This window comes from Moschus berezovskii, chromosome 9 (genome assembly GCF_049115385.1).
Source record: "Moschus berezovskii isolate FMDL1 chromosome 9, NW_MosBer_1.0, whole genome shotgun sequence".
Lineage (NCBI taxonomy): Eukaryota > Metazoa > Chordata > Mammalia > Artiodactyla > Moschidae > Moschus > Moschus berezovskii.
In genome coordinates, this window is record NC_142468.1 from 22,538,115 (window position 1) to 22,564,972 (window position 26,858).

Genomic DNA, 26,858 nt, shown 5'->3' on the forward strand with positions numbered 1-26,858 from the left:
ACAGACTTAGCAGTAAACAAAAATATTCAGCTCTTTGGGATAAGAGTTGCTATAATATCATTTACCCTGAATTGATGCTTAAGGCCTTGGAACTTGTAGCACCAGCAGATTAATAGCCCATATTGTGAAGTTTTGAGTTATAGTGAGAGATTATGATCTCTTTTTTAACCCATATGACCCAGTGTGGAAAAAGCACCTTCAGAAGCTTTTCAGATACTATCAGCAACTACACTATTTCAAAGTGTTAATTAAGTAGGAGCTGTGAATGGGGAGAGGCACTTAATTACTTGGTCATAATATTTATAATTAGACTCACTATTTAGTCCTATTTCTGTTTTCTGTGGTCTCTGACTTTACTTATCATTATAAGTGTCCATAGTTATACATAGAGGTTAAGAGCATGAACTCTGGGTTGAGAGTGCCTAGGGACGAAAATCAACTAAACTGCTTGCTTACTGGGTTACCTTTGACAAGTCATTCATCCTTTATGTTTCCTGTTCATACAGTAAGGACAGTGATACATCTCACAGGGTTGTGATAAGTGTTGAATGAAATAATACTTGTAAAGTTTTTCTCACAAGGATCTAGACCATACTGTTGCTCTGGCTGCTGCTACTGCTGTAATTGTTGTTACTGTTGTTGTTTAACTTGAACCTCACAAAAAAGCTTTTAAGAGAGTGACACCTCAACATCTAACATTTATTGCAGATGGCACAGAACAGTGTGAAAAATTAAGAATGATCTCAGTGAGGGGAACTATTAGAAACACTTTATGAATAAGCTTAATCCCAATACTGTTGTCACAGCATAATTTTAAGCATCAAATAATTGCTGTGATAATAACTATGCTTAATTGGAACCTATTAACTGATGATCATTTCCTGTTACCCAATAACTAGTTGTATTTCTTTTGTGGGGGTGGGGGGTGGGCTGGGCTACTAAGTTTATGTAATTAAGCTTTGTTTATTTATTTTTAAATTAATTAAATTAATTTTTTTGTCTGCACCTTGAGGTATGAGGGATCTTAGATCTTCCCTGACCAGGGATTAAACCCACAGCCCCTGCAGTAGAAGCACGCAGTCTTAACCACTGGACTACCAAGGAAGTCCCTATATTTCATTTTATGGAATCAGTTTTTGGTAAATTAACTCATGTAAGGACATATTACCTATAGGTAAAGTGTTTGGCTTTAGCCAGTTAAATGAATTCTGAATTTATTAAAACTTCTCACATGTTTAATTAGAATGAATATCTTGGTCCAGGGGTTAGTTTATCAGGAGAAATATGGCCAGATTTCTGACTTAAGCTTTTGTAGTTACATAACATTTTGAATGGTGATTAAGAGAATCAATTCTTGGATTTTTTTCTGGGCTTTTCTATTTACTGATAATTCATTGCTGTGAAGGTGTTAAATTTTATTCTTTGGTCTGTTAGTTCAACAAATAGTTTTTGAGCACATACTGTTTATAAAACAGGAGCTATGGGAAGCACAGGGATGAGGAATCAGGTGTAAATCATACTCCTAAGCTTGCATTTAGGGAACTTTTACTTCTCAGTTGTAACAGTGCATGGTCCTTTAAAATTTTTTCTCTTCTCTTTTATGATACTTTAATAGATATTTGATTTTTCTCTGGCTTTTAGTGTTTAATATAGCAAAAATCTCCTTGTCTGTTAGCCTGAGTGGGAAAAAAAGATGGCTCATAGAAATGGCCTTGGAGGACACTGCTATGATAAATTTTAGGGATCATGTCACAAGGATATGGTATCATAGATATTTATAGATACACATTATTTTTCCCACTCATTTTTTGGTCAACTAATTGCTATCTATCAAAGACTGGCAAATTTAAAATTATGCCTGGGTTTGTCACTTTTGCTTTAAAATAACCTAGTGGGAGAAGGCAGTGGCACCCCACTCCAGTACTCTTGCCTGGAAAATCTCATGGACAGAGGAGTCTGGAAGGCTGCAGTCCATGGGGTCGCTGAGGGTCAGACACGACTGAGCGACTTCACTTTCACTTTTCACTTTCATGCATTGGAGAAGGAAATGGCAACCCACTCCAGTGTTCTTGCCTGGAGAATCCCAGGGACGGGGGAGCCTGGTGGGCTGCTGTCTATGGGGTCGCACAGAGTCGGACATGACTGAAGTGACTTAGCAGCAGCAGTGAGTTTTAACTGATGGCCACCAGTCTCATTAGACATTATAAGTACATCAAAAAATTGTCTTTATGTTTATTATTGTTCAGAGGATCATCACTGAACTTAGTAAAGTTTTCGATCCCTAAGAGTTCTGAAGAGCCGTGGCCGTCAGTTGTGTGTCCTGGCCATACACTGAAGAGAGGTGTCAGCCAGGTACAAGTGTGTGCTTGTTCGCTTGATTACTGATAGATTTGGATGTGAAGTCGTTGGAATCATTTGGATCAAGGACACTTTATTGACCAGTAAAACTTGAGGCCCAGGAGTGCTGCTTTCTGAATTCTGAGTTAAGTGGGTTCATTTGTTTCCTCATGCACTGAGCAAGGTGAAGAGCACTTTCATTGCTTATAAAGTGTTTAATTTTGATCTTTTTGTTTTCTTTTTCATGGTTTCAAGAAAGAAGTAATTGCTTTTCTTATTGTTTTAGTCTGAATTTAAATACTCAAGGGTGACATTAAACCTTTTAAGGTTCAGTTCAGTTCAGTTCAGTCGCTCAGTCGTGTCCAACTCTCCGCGACCCCATGAATCACAGCACGCCAGGCCTCCCTGTCCATCACCAACTCCCGGAGTTCACTCAAACTCATGTCCACAGAGTCGGTGATGCCATCTAGCCATCTCATTCTCGGTTGTCCCCTTCTCCTCCCGCCCCCAACCTTTCCCAAAGGAACCAAAATCCTAATTCAAATGAAGATTATTTAGGTTAAGAAAGCATCAATTCTATTTTCAATTCTTGGTGACCCACATTATATTAAAAGTATTATCTCTTATAATTTAAGAACTGAATATTGATTTGTTAAGATTAATGCTTAGATTATTGTGGAAACATGAAATTACATTTATTTTTTACTTAATTTGTGTTCTTTAAATTTTTTGCTTTTAAGTTATAAGGAGAATCCCGGGGATGGGGGAGCCTGGTGGGCTTCTGTCTATGGGGTCACACAGAGTCAGACACGACTGAAGTGACTAGAAAAAAAAAACAAACCTATAATAGGTTCGGTTCAGTTCAGTTCAGTCGCTCAGTCATGTCCAACACTTTGCGACCCCATGAATCATAGCACACCAGGCCTCCCTGTCCATCACCAACTCCCGGAGTTCACTCAGACTCATGTCCATCGAGTCGGTGATGCCATCCAGCCATCTCATTCTCTGTTATCCCCTTCTCCTCCCGCCCCCAGTCCTTCTCAGCATCAGAGTCTTTTCCAGTGAGTCAACTCGTCTCATGAGGTGGCCAAAGTATTGGAGTTTCAGCTTTAGCATCAGTCCTTCCAATGAACACCCAGGACCAATCTCCTTTAGAATGGACTGGTTGGATCTCCTTGCAGTCCAAGGGACTCTCAAGAGTCTTCTCCAGCACCACAGTTCAAAAGCATCAATTCTTCGGCGATCAGCTTTCTTCACAGTCCAACTCTCACATCCATACATGACCACGGGAAAAACCATAGCCTTGACTAGACGGACCTTGGTTGGCAAAGTAATGTCTCTGCTTTTTAATATACTGTCTAGGTTGGTCATAACTTTCCTTCCAAGGAGTAAGCGTCTTTTAATTTCATGGCTGCAATCAGCATCCACAGTGATTTTGAAGCCCCCCAAAATAAAGTCTGACACTGTTTCCACTGTTTCCCCATCTATTTCCCATGAAGTGATGGGACCAGAGTTACTGTTTGCCAGAGTGTGGGCATACAAGCTGATTTTAAGGGTTCTTTGAAAGAATATTTACATTTTAATAGTATATTTATTTTATACAGGTTAGAAAAGTTAACTAGCATGTGTAAAATAGCTTTCATGAATTTATTGCTTGAGGTGAGGCTAAATTTTTAAAAGTTCTTTTAAAGAAAAATGATAGTGACTGTGAATGTAGATATGGCAGAAATCAAAAGTTGATCTTGACTGACTGGGAAATACTACTTTAGAAAACCTATTTGGTTTCTTCCTTCTTTCTCATGGAATCAGAGAAATGGAAGGATCTTCATTTTATGGAAGAGGGAATGGAGAAGTAGAAAGGTGACTTGCCCAGAGTGCTTGGTTAGTCTTTGGGTGCTCCTAGACAAGTGCTGCTTGTAGGTTACCTTTTAAAATTTTCTGCCCCTTCTTACCAGGCAGGTGACCTTTTCTGGAACTCTTCGAAAGAGTTGAAAGATGAATGTTAGCAATTTCTGAGCACATGTCCAACTCTAGTTGCTCCTCTTAGATGATAAATTGTATTGCTCTGTTTTGATGTAAATAACTTGCTTCAGATAGATATGTTTATTCATTTAAAATATTTACTGAGAGCACACTGTGTCTGCCTCCTTAACCTCAATAATAGCTCTGAGTTACTTTTTAAAACATTTATTTAGCAGATAGTGTGTGAAAATGCACACGTTTGCCATGCCCTCTGCTAAGCACTTTGTATGTCTTATTTTCCACTTGCAGAATTGGCCAGTGTTATTTATCATCTAGAAAGGTAGGGGATTTGAAGGTTTCGTATTAATTGTCATAACTAAGTGCTAAAGAATCAAAGGACACTGATAAATGACTGCTGAGAATTCTGTAATGAGAACAGGTAGGGCATTAGTGGGCTGCCCTGGTGGCTCAGATGGTAAGCCTGCAATATGAGAAACCCGGGTTATCGAGAAGATGCCCTGGAGAAGGGAATGGCTACCCAATACAGTATTCTTGCCTGGAGAATTCCATGGTCAGAGGAGCCTGGTGGGCTACAGTCCATAGCGTCCCACAGAGTCAGAGTGACTGAGCGACTAACACTCACTCAGGGCATTAGTAGAAAAATAGATACTGGAATTCATTGTCTCTCATTAAAAGAAAATGAAATAGAATTCTAGGAATGAAATAAGATTTTTTTTTACTACCTTATATATTACCTTAATCTTTGTAGAAAATTTGATTCCAATAGCTGCTTCCCAAATTTTTGTTCTTTTCAACTTTATACTTGTTATTCACCACTGCCAAAATAATATAAGCTCCCTAAAATTTAACTCATTATCTTGTATCCCCTGCTGATCTCTCAAAAATCTACAGTGCTCCCCAGCGTCTACCACATTAAGTAGGAATGGTTCATATGGTGTTTGAGATATTACTGTTTATAAATATAAATGTTTAACAGTGATTTCTCTGGTAGTCCAGTGTAAGACTGTACTTCGACTGCAAAGATGCAGGTTCCATCCCTGTACATAGAACTAAGATCCCACGCAGTGCTATCAAAAGCAGGAAGAAAGAAAAAAATGTTTGACAATAAACTGAGGCTTAGAGAAGTTAAATAACTTGTGAAACCTGTAGTTTGTGGTGAAGCTGAATTTCCAGCCTGGGTCTGCATGAGTTCTGAGACACGCTGCTAACTGCTCTGAAATTTTTAGTATGTTATATACATTTTAAAAGGATTTGACCTTTCCCCTATATTCTCATCTCCCTATGCTATCACTCTGGTGTGCTATGGTTTTTTTCCCCTATGTGAAAACAGGAAGGGATTGGGGTTGAGAGGATGGATCATGGGTTTGGAGCCAATAATAGGCACAGTTCTGGTCACAGCTTCAGTTCTCACCTCTCAAGATCTCTCTCAGGACTAAAACTTATTTCACCTGGATTTTGGTTTTGGCAGTCTTCTAAAGTCTTCCTTAACACTGCTTGTTTCACGCTTGCTTCTATAAACCGTGTGACTAACTTCATACTGGGTTAAATTCACCTGCTTTAGTCTGAATAGGAGTGGGTATACATACTCTGGTTACCAAGTTAGTTTCTATTCCCCATTTACCTCACTAGAAATATATATATGTATATATATATGTATATATATACATTTAAATGTATATATGTTCACTGAGCCTGTGATTTGAGTTTGATTTCTGCTGAAAGTATGCTGCTTGAGTATGTTTGGCTGAATTCCAGCCAACAGAAATAAGTGTATTTCCTTATAATTATACATAGGGAGAAAATATCTATGCCTAGGGTAGAGATAAATAATGTGCTTCAGAATAAATTGCTTTTTGGAAGACGGTTTAAACAATGCAACATGGGAGATCTGCCCAGAGTGCCCAAATGACTCTAAGTCATTTGGAAGCACTTTTAACACTAAATAAGGAGTATAGTGTTCTTGCAGGTTAAGTTTACTTCTGTCACCAGCAGCTTCATTCTGTTTCTGTAAAAAAGAAGGTGTTTTGGTTTCTTCCAGAGTTACTCACTGATTGGGTGAAAAAGGAGAGTTACTCTTCAGGTTCTGATCTTGGATTCCACTTGCCCTTATGTCAGTTTTTATAGGTCAGGGATTAAGGGGAAGAATTGACAACAGCAATTTGTCACTTTAGATACCTGCTCTTCCCATGCCTTCATGGTCATACTTCCTTTGTCACCTTGCTGACTCCTTGCACTTTGAAGTGTTAGATACCCGAGATTCTGTCATGTACCTCTTGGGATACAGAGTTGATATGCATTGGAGATCAGGTCTGTGTGCTTTGAGTACTGTTTTCCTGTTAGGACCAATCTTAAAGGAGTTTATTCCAGAGGGCTGGGACATGTAGGAATCAATGAGAAAATGGCACCAGAGGTAACTGACAAGTTTATATTGTACCCAAGGAGCAGAGATGATATTAGCTGGAAGGCTGATTTCCATCTTCCTTGTTGCCTCTGCTGGGGCTCCTGTGGTTGATAAGGTGAGGTAAGGTTTCGTCATATGGTCGATCAACTAACTGTAGATCCCCTGCCTTTGCTTTGTTGTTGTTTAGTTGCTAAGTCGTGCCTGACTATTTTGCAACTTCATGGACTGTAGCCCGCCAGGCTCCTCTGTTCATGACATTTTTCAGGCAAGAATACAGGAGTGGGTTGCTATTTCTTCCTCCACGGGATCTTCCCGACCCAGGGATTGAACTTGCGTCTTCTGCATTGCAGGTGAATTCTTTACCACTGAGCCACCGGGGAAGCACCCCTGCCTTTGCTGGGACCCTTAACACCTAAGATGACCATATATCTGATTTACTTGGGACCCAGTTTCCCCATAGCCTTAACACAATTATTAGTGCTCTTCCATTCCTAAAAAGGTCCTGGTTTGGAGGATAAGTCATATGGCCACCTACTCATGATCATAAGAGCTATCTGGCACCCTGGTAGAACCAAAGCCTTAGTCTCTTCACTCCTACTCACTGTTGAATGCCTCTGCTGGAAAAGCCTCCAAGCCTCCATTCTCTCCATGTCAGGTCTTTCAGCTGCCACTTTGAAGGTATAAGTTTGAAAGGCAAAGAGGTTGGTTAGTCATTTTTCTCCTTGTCCTAGAAACCACCCCCCTCCCCGCCAAAAACAGGTTAAAACCATTAAGCAAATGCTAGCTCTAGAGGCTAAGTTTCCGCCTCCTTTCCGTACACTTCCTCTTACTATAGTTCTTGTCCTGCTATTCCCTTGCACATTCTCTTTTCTTTTTATTTTTTTGTTCTTTACTGTTTGGCTGTGCTGGGTCTTCATTACAGCGGCTGCAGGCTTCCCTGTTTGTGGCTTGCAGGCTCCAGAGTGCACAGGCTTAGGATTTGCCATGTGCGGGCTTCTCTGTAGTTGTGGTGCTTAGTTACCCTGCAGCCTGCGGGATCTTAGTTCCCCTACCAGAGATCGAACCTGTGTCCCCTGTATTGGAAGGTGGATTCTTAATCTCTGGACGACCAGGGAAGTCCCTTTCCCTTCTTTTTTAAAAAAACTCTTCCTGTGGGTTGGTTTTTTTGCAGAATTGATTTTGAGGAAAGGCATTTTGACGAATGATTTTCCCCTGAGTTGGAATTTTTTTCCTGAGGTGTTTTTAACCCAAAGTGATGTGATATAGATATTAAAACCATGCTAAAGGCTTAGTTTTGTGGATTGTTATCTAGCACCAGGTACATTTGGTATAAAAGTTGAATCTTTCAAGTGTATAAGTTGGCCCTGTAGTTTTTCAGATATGTGGGCAGTTGGCTGTAGAGTGTCTTTGATGCCATGTAATGTCATCATTGAAGAAGTTTAATAGACCTGGGTTAAAGGCCTGATTTCACCTGTCTTGTAATCTTAGGCTGCTGATGTTCTGCCCCTGTGGAATCATGCAGTTTTATTGCTGAAAAGAACTAATGATCATCTAACTGAACCCCTTTAATTTTACATGTAAGAGCATAAAGGAGTAAAGAGGTAAAATGATTAGCCCAGTAGCTCACAACTAGTAAGCAGTACAAGCAAGATTAAAATCTGGGTCTTCTGACGTGGTCCCTCAGTAGGGAAAATATGAGGTTCTGCATTTATAAAGGACTTCCTCAAAGTGGCTTACTCCACCAATACATTCTATCTGCAGTTTTATTGTCTCTGAAAGGGATTGTTTTGATTAAGTTGGTGATGCCTCATTATTTTGCAGATGAGTAGTAGAGATTTTCCATGGTGGAGGCAGACTGTCAATCTGGTTGACTCTCTAGTTTTAATTCTTAGCCTGCCTATACTTCCTTATTTTAAAAAGTCTTCCAAGAACATTACTCAGAAGGAAGAATTTTTTGCAAATCTAGATACCTGTCAAAATCTTGTTATGTAACTTTCCTCATTCTAAATTTCCATTAAAGTCTTGTATCTAAATTCTGGTTGTATATTTGGCATTACTCCTTAAAGCCAAGTAACTAATTGGAGTCTCTCTTTTTTTTTTTTTGTAGATTTCTTAACTATATTTGATGGCCTAGTACTAATACTTTATGGCTTCCTGCCATAGGTGTCTGCAGCATGTTTTGCCTTAGACATATTGGCAAGAAACAAGAAATTGGCATGTTTGGCAACCACTGTCAACTTGATTTAGTCTCAGAGTTGACCTCTCTTTACCTTCCTGGGGGGACTAAGCATTGGTGCCTACATTGGTTTAATTGTTAGAAATTGCCTATGAAGGTTAAAAGAAAACTTTATTATGTTGTTACTATTGCTTATGCAAGGAATTCTGCAAAAGTTAGGCATGCAGTTTTCTTAAAGAAAAATGTAAAAATAAGAAACTTCGCAGAATGAATGAAGAGCATCTATACTTTAATCGGGAAAGCATATTGTCCAGGTTAGTTCTCTATGGCAGAAATGAGACAGGACATGAAGATAGTCTGTGGTCTGGGGATACCTCAAAATGAATGTATCGTCCACTCTCATAAATTCCCTGTAAATTCTTGCTGTTGTTGAGGTCCTGAGAATCTGTTTTTAGTGTTGCCCTGGCTCTATTTGGGGCTTCCCAGGTGGCTGTAGTGGTAAAGAATACTCCTACCAATACGGGAGACACAGGATACCCAGGTTTCATCCTTGGGTAGGGAAGAGCCCCTGGAGTAGGAAGTGGCAACCCACTCCAGTATTTTTGCTTGGAAAATTCCACTGGCGGGCTACAGTTCATGGGGTCACAAAGAATCAGACACAGCTGAGCGACTGAGCACTCAACAGCTCTATTTGAGGAGCTTTTGTCCTTTGACATTTCACTACTCCCATACTTTACTATTGAGAATTTCCTGTTGAATCATAAAATTTATCAGATTATGACACTTATAAGACAGACTTCCACTTATTCATGTTTTTTAAATGTCATATATTAATTATGGGAAATTTGGAAAATAGATATTTAAAGAAAGAAGTATCACACCTACTCAGGATGACCATTTTGGACATATGGGACATACTTTATTTAGTATTTATATGTGCATATTTAAAAAAATGAAATTGAAGTTAGGCCACCTCTGCTGGTTTATGTTTTTTCTTAATTTTTTTTCATATATCACCTTGCTATTTAACATTTTTTCTAAATTTACTCCTTAAAACAGTAGTTGAAAGGAAACTTTATATTATTATAATGTCCATGAAATCATGGGTTTAATATGCTAGGTTTTTCCCTCCTAACACACGTTAAAATACAAAATTGTTAAAGTCATTTCTCTATTGTCTGAAATCATCCAGTGGCCTCTGTTTACTACACTAGGAGAAACAGGGGCTTTGGACTCAGACAAATAGGATTTGAATTCCACTTTGCCTCTAATTGGTGGTGTGGTTTTTTTGGACAGGTGAGTTTACCTCTTTGTGCCTTAGTTTCTTCATTGGCAGAATGGGGATATTGGAGAACATGATCTGTTCAGTGTCTTCGGACTCTATTCTGTGATTCTGATGTGGATTTTTTCCTCTATTTCTGTTTAGGAGGTAAAGACATTTTCTAGGGATTGGTGTCCTGGCTTAGGGTTTAAAGACTCTAATTCTATGAAACTCCACTGCTATTAGTCATCTGATTTTAGAGAAACCATCTTATTTCCCAGTGTTCTAGTTGTCTCTTTAGGGTGTTGCTGCCACTTTAATTTCTGCCTCTCCTTTAGTGTAAAGTGTTTCAGTCTAGGAGTTGAGGCTCCTTTCATTGAGGCAAACCAGTGCCTTACTCTTCACATCCTTGAAATGGGGATAATATTTCTGCCTTACTTACTTAATCGGATATGTGGAAAATGAGATAATCAGTAGATGAGTGGAATCATTTTCAGGATAAAGATACTAGATAAGAGCAGAGTAATAGCAGAAGTATTACTCCTGTGGCTACTTCTTTGTAGTGAACAGCAACATCCATGTGATACCACCTTCTCTCTCCACCCCTGCCTGCACTTGCCATTTGATTTTTTTTCTCCCTAATTTCAGTTCAGTTTAGTTCAGTTGCTCAGTCATGTCTGACTCATTGCGACCCCATGGACTGCAGCATGCCAGGCCTCCTTGTAAACTGAGTAAACCCTGAGTAAACTCCCAAAGTTCACTCAAACTCAGTTCCATTGAGTCGGTGATGCCATCCAACCATCTCATCCTCTGTCGTCTCCTTCTCCTCCCGCCTTCAGTCTTTCCCAACATTAGGGTCTTTTCCAGTGATCCAGTGAGTCAGTTCTTAACATCTGGTAGCGAAAGTATTGGAGTTTCAGCTTCAGCATCAGTCCTTCCAATGAATATTCAGGACTGATTTCCTTTAGGATAGACTGGTTGGATCTCCTTGCAGTCCAAGGGACTCTCAAGAGTCTTCTCCAACACCACAGTTCAAAAGCATCAATTCTTCAGCACTCAGCTTTCTTTATAGTCCAACTCTCACATCCATACATGACTACTGGAAAAACCATAGCCTTGACTAGACGGACTTTGTTGGCAAAGTAATGTCTCTGCTTTTTTAATATGCTGTCTAGGTTGGTCATAACTCCTTCCAAGGAGTAAGCATCTTTTAATTTCATGGCTGCAGTCACCATCTGCAGTGATTTTGGAGCCCAAGAAAATAAAGTCTGACACTGTATCCACTGTTTCCTCATCTATTTGCCATGAAGTGATGGGATCAGATGCCATGATCTTAGTTTTCTTAATGTTGAGTTTTAAGCCAACTTTTTCACTCTCCTCTTTCACTTTCATCAAGAGACTCTTTAGTTCTTCGCTTTCTGCCATAAGGGTGGTGTCATCTGCGTATATGAGGTTATTGATATTTCTCCCAGCAATCTTGATTCCAGTTTGTGCTTCATCCAGCTCAGCGTTTCTTATGATGTACTCTGCATATAAGTTAAATAAGCAGGGTGACAGTATACAGCCTTGACTTACTCCCTTCCTGATTTGGAACCAGTCTGCTGTTACACGTCCAGTTCTAACTGCTGCTTCCTGACCAGCATACAGATTTTTCAAGAGGCAGGTCAGGTGGTCCAATATTCCTATCTCTAGGAATTTTCCAGTTTGTTGTGATCCACACAGTCAAAGGCTTTGGCATAGTCAATAAAGCAGAAATAGATGTTTTTCTGGAACTCTTTTGCTTTTTTGATAATCCAGCGGATGTTGGCAATTTGATCTCTGGTTCCTCTGCCTTCTCTGTATCCAGCTTGAACACCTGGAAGTTCACGGTTCACGTACTGTTGAAGCCTGGCTTGGAGAATTTTGAGCATGACTTTACTAGCGTGTGAGATGAGTGCAATTGTGCAGTAGTTTGAGCATTCTTTGGCATTGCCTTTCTTTGGGATTGGAATGAAAACTGACCTTTCCCAGTCCTGTGGCCACTGCTGAGTTTTTCAAATTTGCTGGCATATTGAGTGCAGCACTTTCACAGCATCATCTTTTAGGGTTTGAAATAGCTCAACTGAAATTCCATCACCTCCACTAGCTTTGTTTGCGGTGATGCTTCCTAAGGCCTACTTGACTTCAAATTCCAGGATGTCTGGTTCTAGGTGAGTGATCATACCATCATGATCATCTGGGTCATGAAGATCTTTTTTGTATAGTTCTTCTGTGTATTCTTGCCACCTCTTCTTAATAACTTCTGCTTCTGTTAGGTCCATACCATTTCTTTCCTTTATTGTGCCCATCTTCGATGAAATGTTCCCTCTGTATCTCTAATCTTCTTGAAGAGATCTCTAGTCTTCCCCATTCTATTGTTTTCCTCTATTTCTTTGCACTGATTACTGAGGAAGACTTTCTTAACCTCTCCTTGCTCTTCTTTGGAACTCCGCATTCAAATGAGTATATCTTTCCTTTTCTTCTTTGCTTTTCGCTTGTCTTCTTTTCACAGCTATTTGTAAGGCCTCCTCGACAGCCAGTTTGCCTTTTTGCATTTCTTTTTCTTGGGAATGGTCTTGATCCCTGTCCCCTGTACAGTGTCACGAACCTCCGTCCTTAGTTCTTCAGGCACTCTCTCTATCAGATATAATCCCTTGAATCTGTTTGTCATTTCCACTGTATAATCTTAAGGGATTTGATTTAGGTCATACCTGAATGGTCTAGTGGTTTTCCTTACTTTCTTCAATTTCAGTCTGAATTTGGCAATAAGGAGTTCATGATCTGAGCCACAGTCAGCTCCCTCTCTTGTTTTTTCTGACTATGGAGAGCTTCTCCATCTTTGGCTGCAAAGAATATAATCAATCTGATTTCGGTGTTGACCATCTGGTGATGTTCATGTGTAGAGTCTTCTCTTGCGTTGTTGGAAGAGTCCCCTAATTTAGGAACTGCCATTTGACCCCAGTTTTGTGACCTTGGACAAATCACCCAGTTTTAACTTCTCCATGGGCTAATTGCATGCAACCTGCACTGAAGCCTGCACTCAGCCTGAGAAAATCAAGAAGCTGTCTTCTCTTAAACATTGGGCGATATGACCGACTTAAGCCTGTACTCCTCCGGCCTAGTAGTGGCTTTCTTTTAACCAGGGTTGTGTAATCGCTCCTCTGCTATTTAATCTGGCAGGTTTCACTCATGTGCTTTGCTGACTGGCCCCTGTGTGCTTGAGAGGCTGGTTTGTATAGTGGTAAGGAGCACCGTCTCTGGAGACATTAACTGGATTCAGATCCCAGCTCACATTTTTGGTTGCTGTGTACCTTCAGGTTATTTAGTTTTTCTGTAGTTTCATCTGGATAATAAGGATAATACCTGATTTCATAGGGTTATTAAGAGGATTAGAAGATCCACTACATGTAAAACCCTTAGGATAGTCCCTCACCCAGAGTAAATTTAACTGATGTTAGCTACTGTTTTAGTTCAAATAGCATAATAATTAGCTAACATAATAGCTAAGATTTATCTACCTGTGTTATTTATCAGGCAATGGGCCAGGCCCTTCACACAGATCTGTCATTAATCCTAATGTGTGTTTGTCCCTCAGTCATGTCCAACTCTTTGTGATCCCATGGACTGTAGCCCGCCAGGCTCCTCTGTCCATGGGATTTGGTGGGCAGGAATACTGGAATGGGTTGCCATTCCCTTCTCCAGAAGATCTTCCCAACCCAGGGATCGAGCACATAGGAGGCAGATTCTTTACCATCTGAACCACCAGGGAAGTCCAGTAACACTATAGACACAGGTAGTTATTTTCTCAGTTTTGCAGATGAGAGGATATAATTTAGAGAGGTTACGTAGCCTGTCTAAAAGTACACAGGTAGTAAGTGGTACAGGCAATCTCTGCCCTTTTTGAACTGACCAGATGACTCACAGAGACACTGTGGAAACTAGAGCTTTTCTCATGTTCTGAACTGATTTGTCCTTGTTTCATCAGCTCTCCTTAGCTTTGGGGTCAGGAATTTGGGTGCAGAAATCCTGCTCCCTCTACTGGCTAAAAAGCAGCCAGCGGTTTCAGATAATGCCTCGGTTTGTATCCTCTGTGTTTTTTGCCGACACATGTTTGAAAAGTGTTATCTTTGCACAGGGCTCTTAATACCGTACCTAAGGAAATGGGGCAGGGCGGTGAGAATGTGCACCTTGCATCTTCTGACACTGACCTTGGGGGCAAGCAGAGGAAGCAGGCCCTGTCACGGTGATAGTTTCTGCCTCAGTGATTCCAGTGTCCTGTGGACTGGGGCTGCCATTATCATTTTAGGTACTAGGGTCACATCATTTTAAATGATCCCAAGACACTCTACAAATAACCGTTCATGTTGAATCACCTAGTGTTTAATTTGTAAAATTAAATCCAAAATGAAGATTAAAGATAATCTGGGTGATAGGGGGAGATTCTTTGGTTGAGAATGGTTATGACTTTGAGTGCATAGGTGTAGATATTTGTTTCCTTTTTTATTGAACTTTGTTTTTTATTTTTTATGCTACTGCAGTTCAAGAGGGGTGGTTCTGCCTGTTCATATCTTAATGAAACACAGAGGTGCCCTCAGTTATATTTGTTTTCTGTGGCTATCCCAGCACATCCTGGAGAGTTTTATTTTCTTTTTCTATTATGAACATTAATATATATATATATATATATAAATATATAGGGATGTCCCTGGTGGTCCAGTGATTAAGTCTTCACCTTTCAATACAGGGGATGATGTTTGATCCCTGATTGGGAAGCTAAGGTCCCATGTGTCCCCTGACCAAAAAAACCAAAGCATTAAAAAGGATACAATATTGTAACAAATTCAATAAACACTTTTAAAATGGTCCACATTAAAAAAATCTTTAAAATATATATATTTTAAATTTTTTGGTAATGTGCAAGCATATCCAAAAATGTAGTAAACCCATCTATAACAATTAACGTTTTATCACCTATTCACCTCCATTTTTTTCTGGAATATTTTAAAGGAACTTCCAGACATTCACTACTTAACCCCATTAGAGAATGCATCCTTAACTGATAAGAAGTGGTTTTTCTAACATGACCACAATACCATTACTATACCTAAAAGATATAGCAGTGTCATGCAGTATTTAAATGGGAAGAGATATATCGAATTTGACGGTGTTGGTCATTTGCTAAATTTGCTTCTAATCTTAGTTTTTTAAAAAAGAAACAGGATTTTACACACACATTTGAGGTCCCCTTTTACTGATTGTGTTTATTCTTAAATAATATGGTGGTGTTTTGCATATTTATATATACTTAATGTTTTCCTTTACATATCCTTCTGAAACCTGTTTTTGTTACTTAAAATTAGGTTTTCAAAGTTTATTCATTTTGGTATATGTATCTAGCTCATTTTAAATGCTGTGTAGTGGTTCCACTGAGCTTAGATTTTATTTGTATTTTCATCCCAATTGTTTTTATTGTTTATATATTGATGGATATTTATGTTATCTACTCTTTTTTTCTTTGCTATTATGAACAGTGAGGCAGTGGACATTCTTGTACGTTTCTTTGTGCCATTTTGAAAGAAGAGATCTATAATTTGCATTTATCTAATCACTATAGAGGTTGAGATCCTCTATAATATCTGTTTGCCATTTGATTTTCCTCTTCTGTGAGTTGTCATGTTTGCCTCTTCCTAGTGGTTTTCAAAATTGATTTGTAGAAATCCTTGCGTATTCTTCAGAATAAGCCATGATCAGTTTTATGTGTTGCTACTAGAATCTTTATCATTTCAGGCAGTCTCTTCTTGGTCCCTGTTTCTGCTCCTTCTGTTTAACTCCAATTAAGTTGATTTCTGTTTTTATTCCTGTGGTCCTTTGTTTTATTCTTACCTACTGTGTTTTGAGTTGTGCTATCAAGGCAGAGAGAATCCCTTCAGTTGTTCATCAACTGAATTTGCTTTGTTGGTTATGGTTTGTTTTTCGTTTTGTAATGCAAACAGTCTACAATAGTGGTTAAGAGAATGGGGTTAAGAGAATAGTTAAGAGAACTATTTCCTTTTGAATTGTGAAAGTGAAAGTCGCTCAGTCTTACTGGAATGGGTAGCTGTTCCCTTCTCCAGGGAATCTTCCCAACCCAGGGATCAAACCCAGGTCTCCTGCATTGCAGGCAAATTCTTTACCAGCTGAACCACCAGGGAAGCCCTTTGAATCTTGACTTAACCAACCACTTTATTTACTATTGTTACCTTGGCAAGTTACTTAACTCTCTTGTAGTTGACTTTATCGTCCATAAAACCCATGAGAGTAGAGCTATTATGATCCTAGGTATGTATTTGATGAAAGTCAGGCTCAGAGAGACCCACTCCAGTGTTCTTGCCTGGAGAACCCCAGGGACGGGGGAGCCTGGTGGACTTCCGTCCATGGGGTCACACAGAGTCGGGCACGACTGAAGTGACTTAGCAGCAGCAACAGGCTCAGAGAGATTAGATTAGAAACATGAGTAATTGGAAGAAACATGTGGGCCTCTTTATCTTTTAATTTGCACTTTTGATAGAGGTGGGCACAGAAAAATGTTTCTCTAAGATACAAAGTAGCAAAAACAGTGCCCAGTCCCTGACCTATGGCCTCAAGTGGTGGGGGGAACAGAAAGAGGAGAGACTATGTAGAACTAAAGTGCCTGTGGCTTGTCCAAATCTATGAATAGGGAGGAAAACCCCTTTTTGCCATTTTTCATTAAAATAAAGCAAACAACCCCCCAAACTTTATTTTCATGACTTTAACTTTATAAGAGATATGGAATTTAAATAACCATCCCAGGCCAGCCTAGCTGAATTAGGCAAATCATAAACAAAGAACATTGTGGGTCATAGTTAAGGGATCATTCTGGTAGACAAATTAAATACTTTGGAGGAGGACACAACTTGATTTTGACCAAGAATGGAAGGAAGAAAAATCCCAAGAAACAAAGGAACTCGAGGAATGAAGGCAGTTTCTTTCTAGAGGAGGGAGAATAAGTTTGATTTGGCTACTATATTTTCTACTTTTTTTTTTTAACTAAAAGAGGAAATATGTTTATGGCAAAACATCAAGTAGTAAAGGAAGGTATAAAGTAATAATTAAAACATAATGGTTTTTCCAACAGTATATACCCAAAGAACAGAAAGTAGGGGCTTGAACAAATATTTATACAGCCATATGCTCTTAGCAGTGCTATGCACAATAGCCGAAAGGTGGAAACAACCTAAATATCTATAGATGGATGAATGAACTTAAACAAAAATATGGTATGTGTGTAATGAAATATTACTCAGCCTTACAAAGAATGAAATTCTGATACCTGCTCCCATGTGGATGGACCTTGAAGATGTTATGCTAAGTGAGTAAGCCAGACACAAAGGGACAAATATTATATTATTCCATTTATATGGGAGCACCTAGAGTAATCAGATGGAGAAGGCAATGGCAAGCCACTCTAGTACTCTTGCCTAGAAAATCCCATGGATGGAGGAGCCTGGTAGGCTGCAGTCCCTGGGGTCGCTAAAGATTGGACACGACTGAGCGACTTCACTTTCACTTTTCACTTTCACACATTGGAGAAGGAAATGGCAACCCACTCCAGTGTTCTTGCCTGGAGAATCCCAGGGACGGGGGAGCCTGGTGGGCTTCCGTCTATGGGGTCACACAGAGTCGGACATGACTGAAGTGACTTAGCAGCAGCAGAGTAATCAGATCCATAGAGGCAGAAAGTAAAATGACGGCTACTGAGCACTGGGGAGAGAGATTGTTTATTGGGTACAGAATTTTAGTTTGAAATGATGTAAAAGTTCTAGAGATGGATAATGGTGATGTTTGCACAACACTGCAAATATACTTAATGCCACTGAATTGTACACTCATAAATGATTAAAATGCTGCATTTTCTGTCATATATATTTTATCACAATGATAAGTCTCCCAGGAGCCCTAGCCTAGAAGTGGTGTCCACTGAAAACAATTTCTTTTACAGCCATCTAGATATGCAAATACAAGCATAGACATGCGAGCATAAACTTGTTAATTCAGTGTCTACTCTTTGGGGCATTCACTTAGGTGTTAGAAATTCTTCAGTGAACAAAACTGACAAGGTTCCTACTGTCATGGAGCTTTTTAAAAATTTCTTTTACACAAAAGGATGTTGGTATGCATACTGTTTTACACTTCATGTTTTCCCTGACGAAGACCTTTGGTCATCTTTCTGTGTTAGTTCTTATAGACTTATGATTTAGTGGTTGCATCTAGTGGTAGCTCTTGTATGATTGTGATACAGTTTGTAGCTATTATATTGAATGGAGAAGGGGAGGCGGAAGTATAGAACTTACTGTTTTTTTGCCCTGTTGTAAGTTACATTTTTATTAGGAATATAATATAGGCTTATTATAAAGAGTCAAGCCGTCCGTGCCAAATCTATAAAGTAAAAGTAAAAACTTTCTAACATGTCTTCTACCTCTCTTTTAATCCTACTCCCTGGAAGTAGTAAACCCTTTAACAGTCCATTGTTCCTCCTTCCAGATGTGTATAATGCATTTGCAAAAATAAGGAATATGTAGAACATGCATCTTCTCATTCTCTAGGAGCTGGTGCATGCAGTAGAATATTGCTCGTTCTGCTCAGACTATAGAGAGTTGTGCAGAGGAAAGAGCTGGACTGAGCTTCATGAGAGCCAAGTTCTGTCATGATCCTGCTGCTGTGACAGGCAATTCCTCAGTTATCCTTTGTCTCCCATAGTCAGTGAGATCTCATCAAGGAGAGTGCTTTGAAAACTATTATGCTTTAAATTCTGGGATAATTTCTTTAGAGTTCTTTGATTGCAAGCAGTAGAAAGCAACTCAGGTTCTGTTAGACCAGAAAAAAAGTGGGGAAAATTAGTGGACGAATTTTAGGTAGCAAATGAAGAAATGTATAAATGACTGGGTCTCTGGAAATTCAGAAATTTGTGTCTGTCTGTTCAAGATGTAATTCCTGGGGAAAAGTGAGTGACTTAGAGGCCACATGTCCACTGATGATTAAGGGGATAGAGTCCTGGGTTTATGTGCCTCATCAGAGTCTCACGGAGGTGGGGAGATGCAGTTTTGAAAAGTATGAGATTCAGGCTGGAAAAAATAAAATGTCGGCCTTGAAATGCCAGCTGTTTTAACCCTAGATTCTTGCTCCCCTCTCAAGGAGGAGATGATCGCCGGGTTCTACTATGGCACATGGAACAAGCTATCCACTCCAGAGTTAAGCCCATACAGCTGAAAGGAGAGCATCATTCCAACATTTTTTGCCTGGCTTTCAACAGTGGGAACACCAAAGTATTCTCTGGAGGTGAGCAGAAGGGAGATTTCCCCTTGGGAAATTGACTATGGCTGGGATTTCAGATAAAGGAGTGCTAAAATTACTCCAAATTTTCTTTCCTTTAGCCCATTGAGTTGTGGAAATATCGGTTTCCCATAGCTTGTCTTCTCTGTATGATAGCGGTTTAGATACACATATCAGACTATAATGTCTGTCTGTCCCTTCTCTCCTTTGCTCTTGTTTCTTCTGTCTTTTTTGGTAGAAAACTTCACATTGCAGTCTGGTACACAGATACAAATGAGAAAGTACTTAACTTTACTATGTGTGACTCACTCTGATTTTTTTTCCTATTCTATTTTGTTTTTAAAGATTTTAAAGGTTGTGATTCCAGTTGGTATTATGACCCATCAGTGGCTTCTGTTTGAAAACACGTTATGTTGGGGTATAACTGGAATGGCTTGCCGTCAAGCCAGCCTCTTGGTGGCATCCGTCAGTCACACTCCTGTCTGACCACTACATTTCTAGGCCTAACCTGTCTTCTGCTTCCATGGTAGTTCAGACAGTAAAGAATCTTCCTGAAATGCAAGAGACCAGGGTTCAGTCCCTGGGTTGGGAAGATCCCCTGGAGAAGGGACTGGCAACCCACTCCAGTATTCTTGCCTGGAGAATTCCATGGACAAAGGAACCTGGCGGGCTACAATCAATGGGAATACAAGGAGTTGGACATGATTAAGCAACTAACACTTTCTCTTCTGCACTGCAGATTCCCCCACTGGATATCTACCTTGTGTTCCAAAAGTAGTTTAAATGCAGCAGATCTAAAACTAAGATTTTAGTCCTTCTCACCTGCACAAATATTTCCTCTTGTTTCATGGATTCTCTTTCTTAGTTATTGTCACCATTCAAGTAATTTTCTAAATTGTTAGGTTTAACTTTTAAGGAACTGCTAACATTGAAGCATTTTCAACCTACAAAAATGACAATTTCATATGGTTCAATCTAATAGAAATCTCAAAATCAGCGTCAAATGTGCCTTTCTGCCCTTTTTACATCTCATAAGTCACCAGCTATTAATATTTTGAAAACCTCATATTCATCCTTTAGTTTCTGTTCTGTTGCTGTACCTACTGCTCTGATTCAGGTGCTCATTTTTGGCCTAGACTACTGCTGTGTCCTTCTGTGATTTCTGCTACCAGGATCTCCTTATTCATTGCTTATACAGGTTTTCTTTGAAAAGTTGAATCAATCCTGTGAACCTTTGGCCTTCAGTGTCTGTCCACAGGATGAAGTCTGAACCCAGTCCGCCTGCCTGGCCTCCTTTTCCTCCCCAGCATCTTGTGCTCTAGATTCCTAAGTCACTTGCCATCTTAAGTGCCATTACTGCTTTTCCACAGGCCATGATTATTGTCCAACCCACCAATTACCCTAAGTCTTCATCGGTTAGAATTCTGAGTTTCTGTTCAAGTGTCTCCTTTCCCATAGAAACATATTTGCCACGTACTTTCGCCCTGCTCATAAAGGACACAGTTGCCCCTTTATCTGTGTCCCCACAGTAAAGCATGTCACTACACGATGACCCATCTTGTCACTATTAATTGTTTGTGCAGGTAGACTGTGAATTCCTCAATATTATTTCTCTCAGATCTCCAGCACGTCACACTGTGCCTGTTTTATATATATATATATATATATAAGGCATTGATAGGGGTTTGATTTACTTCATGTGAACCCACAATAGAGTTACAGGGAGGACTTTAAGATAACCTAGCCATATCTCCCGGAGAAGGCAATGGCGAGCCACTCCAGTACTCTTGCCTAGAAAATCCCATGGATGGAGGAGCCTGGTAGGCTGCAGTCCGTGGGGTCACTAAGGGTCGGACACGACTGAGCGAGTTCACTTTCACTTTTCACTTTCACACATTGGAGAAGGAAATGGCAACCCACTCCAGTGTTCTTGCCTGGAGAATCCCGGGGACGGGGGACCCTGGTGGGCTTCCGTCTATGGGGTCACACAGAGTCGGACACGACTGAAGTGACGCAGCAGCAGCAGCAGCAGCCATATCTCCACCACTCCAGTACTCTTGCCTAGAAAATCCCATGGACAGAGGAGCCTGGTGGGCTGCAGTCCATGGGGTCGCTACTAGTCGGACACGACTGAGCGACTTCACTTTCACTTTTCAATTTCACACATTGGAGAAGGAAATGGCAACCCACTCCAGTGTTCTTGCCTGGAGAATCCCAGGGACGGCGGAGCCTGGTCAGCACAGTCGGACACGACTGAAGTGACTTAGCAGCAGCAGCCATATCTCCACTGCTTATGCTTTTGGCATAGAGTGGGAAATTTTTTTTACTGTCTTCATTTTGGAGTTTTTGTTTGTTAGTTATATAAACCACTTGAAGGCAGGACTACACATATCATGAATGTATAGTATTTTTAGATGCCTTGATGGAATAAAGAGAATGCAAGAGAAAAAAGTTGTGGATAAAAACTTTCCTGTCATTTAGTATATCATCGTTAAATTTTAATTAAATCATCATTAAATTTTAATGCTGTAAAAGATGATGAGGATGTGAATAGTAGCAAACATTTGTTGGGGGACCTAGTTCTAGTCTGAATGCTTTTACACTTTTATCTTGACAATTACTACTAAGTAGACACAATTATTCCTGTTTTTCTGAGACATAGAAAAGTAATAGATATTACTCCAGGTCTCACAGATAATGAATATTTTGTTAAAAAAATAAAGAACAAACAAAAAAACACTAGCTTGGAATAGTTGATTGATTTGCCAATGATCACTTACTCTTTTCCTAAAGAGCCATTGTTTTGTTTTTGTTTTTTTAATCATTCATTGGATAATGCGTTTTGGAGATTGTTATTTTGTTATGTCTAGTTGCTATTATGCTTTTTAAAATTCTCTATAAGTATATTCTATCCTTCTTAATGATTTTTATAAACCTTTTTTCTAATTAGCACTCTTAATTTTTATTAACACTGACTTTGTCCATTTGTTTTCCCTGAAATCTTTAACATACTGAATTGTAATATGAATGGGACCACTTTACAGGAATTGTCAAATGTCTGCTTTTTTCCTTACAGGAAATGATGAGCAAGTTATCCTCCATGATGTTGAAAGGTAAATAGATTGTTGATATGTGAAAGTGATTAACTCTGTTTTTCATATGAAGAAAGGCAGATATCACTTTAGACCAAAATAGTTCTTTTTTTGAAGTGTGTCTTTTGCTGAAAGACAGTAATAGTTTTCAAATTAAATTTTGGTTTATAAAAAAATTTACAAAGTTGATATAAAATTATAGTTTTCTGGTGAAATTTTAAAGGGCGAAGTTAGAAGCGAAGGAAACACTTAACCCTCACAGTAATTTTATGAGGCAATACTGTTATGATCTCAATTAGGAAACTGAGGCATGGAGATGTTCGGGTCTGAACTGAGGCAGCCTGGCTTTGGGGCCATGCATTTCTCACATGCCAGACTTCGGAATTCCTGTTCTTCCTTTGCTGGCATCAGGGCTGCTTTATTGTGTTCCCTCACTTGTTGGAAATCCAGCACCACCCCCCAATTCTGTACACAAACAGATGCATTCTGTAGTAAGTCAAAACATGAAACTCATATGTTGAGTCACTTTTTTGGCGGGCACGTGGTGGGGAGGAGTACAGTGGGGATCTTAGTTCCACAACCAAGGGATTGAACCTGGGCCCTGGCAGTGAAAGCACCAAGTCCTGACCACTGGACTACCAGGGAATTCCCTTGAGTCACTTTTAAATACGCTCAATTAGGGCAAAAAAACAAACTTTTTGTGAGGTCTTGTCTCTTTAATAATACCTCTTTCTTTCAACCTGAAAGTTGAATACCTGCTTTTTACTTTTTAGTAAATGTAACATCCTTTGGGTTTAGCTGGGTTGACTTTCTCCTGGAAATGAAAAGACCTTCATTCTTGGAACTAGAGGGCTGGGACTCTGCACTGTTTCTGTGTGTGCCTGTGTGCCTCTCTCTGCTCTCTCTCTCTCAGCAGTGAGACCTTAGATGTGTTCGCTCATGAAGATGCGGTGTATGGCTTGTCAGTGAGCCCTGTGAATGACAACATTTTTGCCAGCTCCTCCGATGATGGCCGGGTTCTCATCTGGGACATCCGGGAATCTCCCCATGGAGGTAGGGCCCCTGTGCACAAAGTAGTTGGGTTGTGCTGCAGAGTTTGACTTTGGCTTCATCATAGATCCAGTTTATGACTTGAGTAACCTGAGCGGAAGTGCTGTAAAGGGAGAGGAAACTCACATGGGGCCATAAATGTGTGTCTCTGGAGGTCCCATCCTGCCCCTCAGTAGTCAGAAGTGAGGCACCTTTGCCAGTCCTCTTCCAGTCACTTGTGATCCACAGACCTTTTCACTAGTGTAAACACCACAGTATCTTGTTGTGTAGTAGCCCCAAGGAATAGAATGTGTGGTGCCTCGTTTGTGGAGGGTATCCACAAGGGCCAGCTGTGTTCATGGTGCTGAAATGCACATATTCTTGGTTATTTAAGAGAATGGGGGTGTTGTGCACTTTGTTGCATCCTAGTTCCAGGATTGTTATTTTGCTGGAAGAACCACAGACCCTCACCTTAACTGTGTATAAAAACTTAAAATGATTGCAGATACACTCTGTTTAAGGGGGATAGTCTGAGTGAGTTGCTCTTTTGAATGTTTTCTTTGCATCTGTGAAATGTAAAATGAAGAATTTGTCTTGTTGACTTTCTCTGAAGTTCTTCAGGAAATTCACCTTTTCAGCTCATTTCCTGCAGAGAGATTTCAGTCACTGTCTTCGGAGGCTCTTTCCTCCAGCAGACCCTCAGTGCCACCCACAGCCCCACTCTTGGCGCAGCTTTGTCAGCACCGTGCCTCTGCACCCAAGTTACTATCCTGCCTGCTTGTCTGGCAGGCTGAGTCTTTATTCTATGTGCGGAGCATCTAATATGTTACCGAGATTCAGGCTTATTCTCAGGGTCAGGAAGATAAGATAGCCAAAGCAGCATCTATGGTTGAATGTAATGGTTTACTTCCTAGATGAAATTCTCCTTTGTCTGAACTGCCTCCTGGCTGAGATGATTGAGTGCTCCCTGTGCCCTCTCCCCCCACAGAGGCCTGTGATGTGTCTTGTACGGAATCATAGACTGAGGAGTGCTTTCCGCCTACTGATTCTAAACAACTTCCACAGGATTGAGTCCTCCCAGGCAGCAGAGTGGTTCCTTCCTCACCTGGAGCCAGCTAGTATATGCAAGAGGCTGTAGGATTTCTAGGAGAAGTTGATATACATAGGAACTGGCTGGATGCAAGAGAAGTTCAAGTATTAGATGTCTTTTTTTTTTTTTTTTAAAGTATTCCAACATTGGACATGAAATCTTAAAATTCTGGTCTGAAGCCATTTTCTTTTCAATTTAGGGAGCAGTATTGCCAGAAGGAAAAACTGCACTGTTATTTTAAGTCTATATAGTTATAAAACTTAATTTCTAAAGCTGGTAAATTTGGATTAAGGTTTAATAATCTTCCCAGTAATTGAGTGTGAATCTTTTTTAGCTCATGAGGAATTCAGTTTTACTTACTGTGAAACAGGTTACCTTCCTGGTTACAATGACCATTTCTCTTTTGTTATAGGGTCTAAATAGGTGCTATGTGTATTTCTCAGTATTACAGCTTAAACTTTGTGCATATGTTTAAGTTGCTGTTTTCAGACTTTCTGTGTACCGAGGGTGTGTGCCAGGACTTGTAGGGACTTTGTGAGTAAGCATGCTAGTGGGATGATGTACTGCATTGGGTTCCGGCCTACGGGCGTAGTTGTTAAAGGCTGTGCTCCTCCTTGCCTTCACACTCCTCCTTGTCTACCTGCCATTGGCCCACAAGTGCCTGGAGTGGACTGATCGGAATTTTTCTCTTCACAGAGCCCTTCTGCCTGGCCAACTATCCATCAGCCTTTCACAGTGTCATGTTTAACCCTGTGGAGCCCAGGTTATTGGCCACAGCCAATTCAAAGGAAGGAGTGGGACTCTGGGATATTCGAAAACCTCAGAGGTGAGCTCCTTTTATTCAGAAGGTATTATCGCTTTTCCCTGCCTGAACTCTCAAGGAATATAATCAGCCAGCACGTGTCGTGGAAACCTGGTTGGCAGTTGATCTCAGTTGGACATCTCCTAACGTATCCTGGTTTCTCTGAAGCCCAGAGAACTCTATTCCCAAGGGGCAGGCAGTGTGATATATCCACACTCCTTGCTAAGGAAGAGTCATAAATTGAAATCTGGGCTCTGCTGCTGCTAAGTCGCTTCAGTCGTATCCAACTCTGTGCGACCCCATAGACGGCAGCCCACAAGGCTCCGCCATCCCTGGGATTCTCCAGGCAAGAACACTGGAGTGGGTTGCCATTTCCTTCTCCAACGCGTGAAAGTGAAGTCGCTCAGTCATGTCCAACTAGTAGCGACCCCATGGACTGCAGCCTACCAGGCTCCTCTGTCCATGGGATTTTCTAGGCAAGAGTACTGGAGTGGCTTGCCATTGCCTTCTCCGAATCTGGGCTCTAGACAGGATCAATTCTAGGCAAACTTCGCAATGGGGAAGCCTTGCTTTAGCACTGCCTTCTGTCTTTAGGTCCATGGTTCCCCAGATGCATGGAAGGGGAATTATGGTGATTTATTAAACTCATTACTACTGAACTGGGGATTCTTAACCCCAGACTGAAGGGGATATGAACTTCAGGAGAACTGTGAACGCTCAAATTGCATGGAAATTATATTGTGTATTCACTGAAGTGTGTTTTTGTGAGGAGGACGTTGTTTTTTTTTTCTTTCCATTTCTCAAGAGGATCGGTGACTACAACAGTAGAGGTTAAGAGCTATCACTGCAGTGTTAGGGGTGTGTCCCCCTTGCGTTTGCACTGTTAAAGAGGACTCTTAGGACAGTTCTGAGCTGATGATTCAAATCACTCATGGGCGAATTTCAGACATCATTAAGAGAAATATGTGGCTGGGGCAAGTAGGAACCTCTTTCATGTTCCTTAAATCCCACGGGGCAGAGATGACCTTTTATGGCATATAAAGCCAAACCTTGCTTTATGAAAGATTTGCATGCTTTGCTAGGCTCTTCTGAAAATTCCACATGGCAGTAACTTCCCACTTTAAGGCGCTATTGCAGAAGAGTCTCATGCAGAGTAAACAAGGTTATGGTTTGTTTCATGGGCCTCAGATGAAAGGGGCGATTAAGAACAGAGGATTATCTTCCTTGGTGATTTTTCAGTCCTAGCTAATTCTCTCCATGGGGCAGTCTGATGAGGTTGGAACTATGGAATCCCAGAAGGGGATCCCTGCTGTTATGGGGGGATCCCTGAGGCTCCATA

At 40.4% G+C, this 26,858-nt stretch overlaps 1 protein-coding gene across 3 annotated transcripts in view; it reads left to right on the forward strand.

Annotated features, from left to right (window-relative positions):
* Positions 1-26,858, forward strand: part of DCAF5 (DDB1 and CUL4 associated factor 5) — a 96,207-nt gene that overhangs the window by 5,970 nt on the left and 63,379 nt on the right. For 2 of the 3 annotated variants that reach the window (XM_055437300.2, XM_055437298.2), the window contains exons 2-5: positions 19,369-19,512; positions 22,583-22,619; positions 23,512-23,651; positions 25,414-25,543. In XM_055437300.2, the coding sequence (XP_055293275.2) occupies positions 19,401-19,512; positions 22,583-22,619; positions 23,512-23,651; positions 25,414-25,543 (419 nt within the window). In that variant the 5' untranslated portion in view covers positions 19,369-19,400. The remainder of the gene's footprint in view (positions 1-19,368; positions 19,513-22,582; positions 22,620-23,511; positions 23,652-25,413; positions 25,544-26,858) is intronic. The other variant, XM_055437299.2, reaches the window with a different exon arrangement.